This window comes from Ascaphus truei, chromosome 1, assembly GCF_040206685.1.
Source record: "Ascaphus truei isolate aAscTru1 chromosome 1, aAscTru1.hap1, whole genome shotgun sequence".
Classification (NCBI taxonomy): Eukaryota; Metazoa; Chordata; class Amphibia; order Anura; family Ascaphidae; genus Ascaphus; species Ascaphus truei.
The window spans coordinates 394,251,649-394,259,355 of record NC_134483.1 but is presented as its reverse complement, the minus strand read 5'-3'; the positions used below and the strand labels follow the sequence as shown (position 1 = coordinate 394,259,355).

The window sequence follows — 7,707 nt, the reverse complement described above, 5'->3', positions numbered from 1 at the left end:
TGTTTGGTGCTAAATTTACTGAATACAATTATTCCAAATTAATATAGTATAGATTTTTAGCAGCCATTTTGGTACTGAAGATACAGTATATAGAATATGAAATCTTAGAATGGAACAACATAAAAGTTCTTTATCAATATAGTTGTACATGAGTTTCCCAGGCCTTCCATATTTAGCTGAAGAGAATTTTGAAGTTACAAAATGTAAACTAATATCAAATTACAGAATATTTAAGATACCTGTGAGCCATAAAATGTTTGTTTTAGGTAATTGTTGTTTTGTGTTGTCTTTCTGATACACAATTTTTCAGTTATCAAGTATATACACAGTATATACACAGTGTGTTTTTGTTTATCATGTTGTCTGATATTACTTTGTCCCATCCTATTATCTTTAAGATGTTCTTGCATTATTCATTTTAAAGAACAAATGCTCTAAATAGTGATTTCAAAATATAATTTCTGAATCTGCCCTTCTAAAAAAGTAAATATTCTTGTGATTTGCTCATCATTGTCTGCGAAAACAGTGGGAAAAGACTGCAAATAGTGAAAGGATCATAGGTCCCTAGCTGCTAAGATGCTGATAGACATGATATAATATACATATTTTTCCAACGTTGAGGTCCAATGCAATAGAAACCGATTCCAAAACGTTGGAAAAATACCATGTTAATCTCTTTGATATAACTTTGGAGTGCTTGTATTTTATATCTTGTACATTATACTTTGGAGCCTCCCTTGGAGTTTCAGCTCCCATAATTGTTTGAGTATTATTTGAGTATTTTATTCTAGGTCTTTATTTATATAGCACCAAAAGTGTACTCGGCGCGTCACAAAGAATACAGCAAGGGGAATTATAATAATACAATAAGAGCAGCAAAATCAGACAATAGGAAAGGAAATTCTTGCCCTGAAGAGCTTACAATTTAAGTGGTATGATGGGAGACTTACAAAGACAGCAGGTGAGGGAATAAGTGCTGTTGATGGCAGTGCTTGGCCATAATGTGTTGTAGCAGTGACTGTGGGTGTGGGACAACAGCCATAAGTGAAGGCTATTGGGATGCTTGATTTGTGAGGTGAGTTTTAAGGTTAGTCAGTATTAAATCAGAAGGTTAACACCATTTACAGGGGAAGAGATGGCAGGGAGGCGTGGGTGAGGTCAGGTGTGTATGTCTGGGTCCAGGCTTATGGGAGATCCCCAGCAGTAGGAAGGAGTAGATAGAGGGTATGAATAGAGGATTTGTGTGGGTGTTTTTTTTATTGAGGGGTAATGAAGTTGTTGGGAGAGAGGTGTATAAATAATGGCGGAGTGGGGAAGTTGGAGAGAACAGAGATGTTCACAAAGGAGTGAGGAAACAGTAAACAGAATAAGTAATAGGGGGGCATAGTGAGATACAGGAGGAGAGTCTTCCCAGTTATTGGAGGATAGGAAGATTTCAAATAATCGCAGCATTTAGCAATTCAAGTTCTCACAGTTGCAAAGTTGTTGTTGTTGTGCAGAATCCAGATCTTCCTCTAATCTTCACCTCCAATTTAAAATCCAAAATTAACTCTACAGACACATACACACATATGGCTCACAGCCAAGATAGATTGTCTTAAATACTCTGATCACATGTAGTTGACTAACAATTAAGGGAGGGATTTGCCTAATCAGCTCACAGAAACATACCAAATAGTTGTTCATAAGATTTTAAGTTCTGTTGCAATTGATAGGAGAATTCAGCTCACACAAAAATACCAGTGCATGTATATATTCTTCTGCATTTGATTGGACATGATATAATATTATTTTTAAGCCGTGTTCTTAGCACACTCTCTATATACAGTTATACAGTAGCGATACTGATGTTACCCATGGTCAGAGATTGCTGGGGGCAATTGCTGTTCATGGGGGGAAAAGCTATGGACAGCTGATTGAACTGTGGCTGCCCGAGGCTCTCGAGGAGAAACTGGCAACATCAATTAATCCTATTCTGATGTGTTATCACCACCACAACCCATTATACAGTACTGTAGATTATCCTTTCAACGACCTTCCTGGAAGAAGACCTAGTTAATTTAAAAATACAATTCATAATTTAGTATGGTAGTATAAAATCAGTATACGAGATTGCAACTAGGTGCACATGAAACTCTGAGACAATATCATCTACTGTTTAATATGTTAATTAATGTAACATTCAATTTATTTATAAAAAACTAAAAATGGTATATTTGAATAACATGAAATAACTGTCCCAGAAGTGTATAAGAATAATAAATGTAAGGTGAGATTAAGCTCTGTTTTCCTGGTCAGTTTATTTGCTATTGCAATGTTATGCTGTATGGCGACTGATGTTTTAGAGACAATTGTAGAAGCGCACACAAGGCACACATTGCATGACCATATACAAAACATAAACATATGTAGTTTAAACTGTGTGATGTAATAGAGACTGATGCAACTATAGTAAACTAGAGTGGCCGATGTAGACACACTGATGAATGTTTTTGTCGCTTATAGTAAACTCCTGAAGAAAAGAGATGTATTTTAAACATGCATCCACTTAGACAAAATACTGTCATGCAGAATTATGAATGTGTATTACATACTCCGAATACAGGAATTGGTATTGGCCTAGAACAAATATGGCAGAACATGAAAGAAAAAAAATAATGTACAGTATGTAGCCATGCATAACAATGGTCTACAGTCACATCTCCTGCTGGCAGCAAACCCTGGTAAGTTACAGAAATGCCAGCAGTAATTATGGAGGTTTGCCCTCACACCCTGGTGAGGTGCCCTATGTATGGATGGGAGTGGCTACATGCTCTGAGTCCATAGTTAGTGACATCAGAGATGTGCCTGCCTCCTGAGGTATATAAGGCACTGAACTGCCTAAAGTTAGTGTGGTTGCTGCGGGTTGATGTTACAAGGTGAAGGCGAAGCAGCAAGTTCTGAGGTGCCCATTAGTGCAGTAACTAGTGGCACCATTCTATATCCAGTTAGAGAAGGCCAACTGTGTCCAGGGATCTGGCACAGGTGTGATCTCCCTACGGGGAGAGGGGATCCCACTCCATTGGGAGGGCGTACCTTTTAAAGGGGAGCACGGAGCGATGTGCGGCTGAAGCATTGACTGTGAGGGGCAGCTGGGCCTTATCACCACGCACAATAAAGATGACTTGTTCAACGAGAACCCCATGGTGTGAGTCTGCAATTACTCTCCAGGGGCCCTCACCACAAGAAGGAGTTCCTCATCAGGACCATCTCTCTACGGACGCATAGATCCTGCTGAGGTGGAGGCTCTGCACATGATATAGGTAGGACTCGCACCCACTACCTCAGCTGCCTGTCTGGCGTGACATCCCCTATACCATCATGCGGGAGACTCAGGAGTCCTGTTGCCTACAGGTGCACCACCAGACACGAACATGTAATGAAGGCTGGATAGACCACAGGGGCCAATGTGAGATTGGGTGGGTCAGACCAGAGGGAATACCCGTTACAAGTATATATACCATTTAGTAAACAATCCAACTTTAAATAAGCAAATGTGGCAGAAAATGTATTCCCCACTTCCAGTCATTATTCCAGTCCCATCCCAAAACAATTCACAATCGCTATATGGAGTTTCTTGTTGACCTCTAAAAAAGGTGTCAGAACTCAGTTACTGTGATTTCCTTCAAAAAGCTACTTTTTAATTTTTTTTTAAACTTTTCTACTACAGTATATGTACATTTGGTACTTACAGTAGTTATTATTCATTCCTTCCTTTCCAGAGGAGGCAGATTAGATAAAAACCTTACCCTTTTATCAGACCACATTTTATGCTCAATTTGATGCTAGGATGCATTTCATACATTTATCTTACGGGCTATTTATTAAGCTTTTGTAACGAAATGCATCAAATTTTATATGTTGAACTGACATTATTACCCTATGTTTGCAGCATAAATCTCTCCTAATTTTTGACTTGGCATTAAAGCTGCAATTCATGCTATTTTTTTTTTTTTTTTTTAAAGTTGCTTCAGGTTTTTGAGATGTTTGTAAGTTTGTCCCTCAGACAAGAAAACTGGGGGTCAACATTCCATTGTTTATATTAGCAGCTGCAGATGTAGAAGGCCTTATTGCACCCATTAATGTTAGGAGCACACGACTAAGGTTACGTCAATGGTGGAGCTGAGTGCGTGCTCAGCACGATCAAACACACTGCGACAATGTGTTTGTCCTGAGTGCGCAAGTGCACACGTGCCCGTGAGCGCTCCACATTCAGCAGCTTGCCGAGACAAATTCTTTTTAATTTGTCGCGCTTGCACTGGTAACGTGCACGGTTCAGCCAATGAGGGCAATTCGCTCACGCGACGTCACGGGTACGTCCCCCTCGCACGCAACTACACTTGACACTAATCGCCCTTGCTCTCACGGCACGGCGCTCGAGCAAGAGCTCGCTCGCTCTCAGCCTCGACGATGCCTTATTTAGTCAATATTGCATGCGCTAAGAAAACATCACGCACCTTAGCATTTGTTTAAATAATGCCGTGTTAACTGGTGTAATGGCAGATGCTACTGTATACAATATCTGTATATTGCATTTCCTTATTACTCCCTAGCAAATAAAACAGCTTATATCTTCGGAAACAGGTGACCCCCAGGTAACTTCCGTACCCTGGTTCAGATTATACACACACAAACACACACACACACACACACTCTGATTTCTGGTTTTATCTCAGAAATGTCTTTAATGTATGAAATGTGATTTGTTTTATTTTTTTTTCTTCCTTGCATTCGACCCTGCAACAATGGCAAAAAGAAAAATAAATTTAATGTGCATCTAATCACACTTCACAGGAGCTTTATCCCAATGTTTTATTTTCTATTATCCTATTAACCATTACATTTTGTGTGCCATGGATATTATTGGAAGTATCTTGCCATGTCATATTTATATATTTTTGTAGAAAAACAAGACAAAATGAATTCAGTGCTTCGGCAACCACCTTAAATTTTATTTAAAATACAATAAACTGTGAAAATACTGTATGCAAAACATCTATCAGTATTGGCTTACTTACGGAAAATGAAGTATTTTCTACCAGTTACTGTATGTTGCATTGGAAATATCTACAGTACTTTATAGCTATACATTTTTAACTTTTTGTTGTTGTTCTTCAATTACAGCTGGACTGTTAGTATTTTACCTAAATCCATTTGCATGAATGAAGTTAAGTGGTACTTATGTCCCCACTTGAGTATGAATAAGAGAAGATGAACCACTTGAGATGGTTTCTCAACATCTACTGTATCTATTTTAATTTGCATAAAGTTAATTTTCCTTCTCCATAATCTCCAACTAATTTTGTGTTTACCATGCCCACAGGTTCAGGAATCCTCTACAAATAATAAAACATGTTTTACATGATGTCGAGTCTTGGAACATTGTGTGACTTCTTCCCCTTATGAATGCCATTTACTCTAATGGACGGATGTGAAGTGCTTGTTCAATGGAAGTCTATCAAAAATTCTAAAATAGTCACAACAGTAATATCCACATCTTGTATTGTAAACACTTAACTTTGCTCCAGGAATCATGTTCATATATACTACTGATATGTTTCTTTTTATTCCCCCTTTACATGTTCTCTAAAAACACTATTTCTTAAAATTGTTGTTTTTGCTCATTGGAAAAGGTTCAGATTGTGAAATTGGTCTCAGCCACATGATAACAAATACATTACAACTGGGAAAATATGTTTTCCTTCACAAATAAAACTATTTAAATTGGTAATTTTCTATTAGTTGTAGACATTCAAAATGAAGGTTTTTTTTCTTTTTAAAGCTCATTCATTTTTTGTCTTTTTGTGCTTTCACTAGTTTTATTTTTATTAATATGCTGTAGCTTGTCAATGAAAAGCTTGAGACCTTAGTACTGAAAGGTTCCCTATGTTCTGTAACAACTGTATTTTTTATAGGAGATGACGGAGTGTATCACCACAACTGTTTAGCATATCAGATGCAAATCAAAAACACTTACTGTACATCATTACTAGAATTTTTTTAGTAAAATTAAGCAAAGTTCTATCTTCATCAAACAGGCATACCTCCAGGTACACCTGAATCAGAATATGGTTCCATTTTTGTTGATGTCTGTGATACTGGAACTACTACAGCATCCTTAAGGTCAGTTTTCTGAGTACTTGAATAGTTCTTTTCTTCCAGTTTTTTGATGGTGTCAGGGCAATTTTGGACAAAGATCACTCGATTGTACGCCTTCAGTCGTCGCCATAATTGAATATAGACTTTACACTGAACATACATGAAGACCAAACCACCTGTAAATCCAATAGCCACCACTACAAGTTTTGTCCAAAATGGCCATTCAAGGACACCTACAGAATAAAAGACAAAAGAGGATAATTCAATATCTTGGGGAAAAAAGGTCAACAATGGAAAGCTAAGTGGTGTACACTAATCCTGAAAGACCGATTATCAAACAGCCTTTTTTGCACACTTGCTAAATAAAAACTATAAAAAATGCTTTGCAAAAACTTTATTTAATCACTTGGAAAAAAATAAATTATATAATATATAATTGTGTGTGTGTGTATATATATATATATGTAGATATAAAGCAGAAAATAGCCGTGTTAGTCCAGTTGCGATAGTGCAGAATAAATGAGTTCTTCAGTATTAGGTGATACCTTTTTTATTGGACTAACAATTTATGTAATAGGACAAGCTTTCGAGAGTTCTCCTTTCTTCTTCAGGTCAGCAATACTATTGCAAGAGTATTGCTTGACCTGAAGAAGAGAGGAGAACTCTCGAAAGCTTGTCCTATGGCATAAATTGTTAGTCCAATAAAAAAGGTATCGCCTAATACTGAAGAACATATATATATATATATGTATATAATTGTATATATATATATATATATATATAAATATATATATATATATATATATATATATACACACACTGTTATTTATAAGAAATGCTCATTCTTATACATAGTGGTACAGTGTTTATATCAGTGGTCAATGCTTGCACTTTTTTTATCTTGTGAAATAAATGTTTTTTATATAAATCTATAATTTTCTTTTCCCCATTACAAGTTGCTTACCAGCTAGCACGGCATGTCAATAATTTATCACTTTCTTCAACATTTATAAAATAATTAAAATTGGCATGCAGTCGCCATTAGTACCTCTTCCCAAATGACAGAATGTGATTGCATCCTGAGGAATGTGATAAATGATCTTGATTAAAAAATGATTAATGCCCTTGTAAAATTATTAAATTCATACTTTATCAAGAGCTCTGTTATTTATTTTAACCTAACCTCTTGAGTTTATTTACAGTATAATGTACATAAGACATCACATGGTCTGGCAAGATGGTGGCCTTTGTACGTCTAGTGAACTCCATGAGTCCGCAGATTGCAGAAAGCACTATGGTATCTTCAGGCACTGAAAGGGGTAACCTGTATGGCAAGGGGATTTTCACATTTCTGTAAAAACATTTTAAACAATATCTGTGCCAGATATCTGTTATCAAGGAAACCCATACACAATTATTTCAGAACAAGTTAAACGGTTTTTTTTTTGTTCCATTCATAGTTTTTGCTCATGTGATCTCTTCAGTCTAGTCAAGTATATATTTGGAGAGGATGGCATTTATTTTCTCACACTTTACAGTACATTACAGTATGTAATATGAGAATCCACA

At 36.6% G+C, this 7,707-nt stretch overlaps 1 protein-coding gene across 3 annotated transcripts in view; it reads right to left on the bottom strand.

Moving 5' to 3' along the window:
* Window positions 1–4,970: 4,970 nt before the first annotated feature.
* The window catches only part of MARCHF1 (membrane associated ring-CH-type finger 1), a 302,013-nt gene continuing 299,276 nt past the window's right edge, over window positions 4,971–7,707 (bottom strand). For all 3 annotated transcript variants that reach the window (XM_075612191.1, XM_075612201.1, XM_075612183.1), the window contains one exon: window positions 4,971–6,371. In XM_075612191.1, coding sequence (XP_075468306.1) covers window positions 6,070–6,371 — 302 coding nt within the window. In that variant the 3' untranslated portion in view covers window positions 4,971–6,069. The remainder of the gene's footprint in view (window positions 6,372–7,707) is intronic.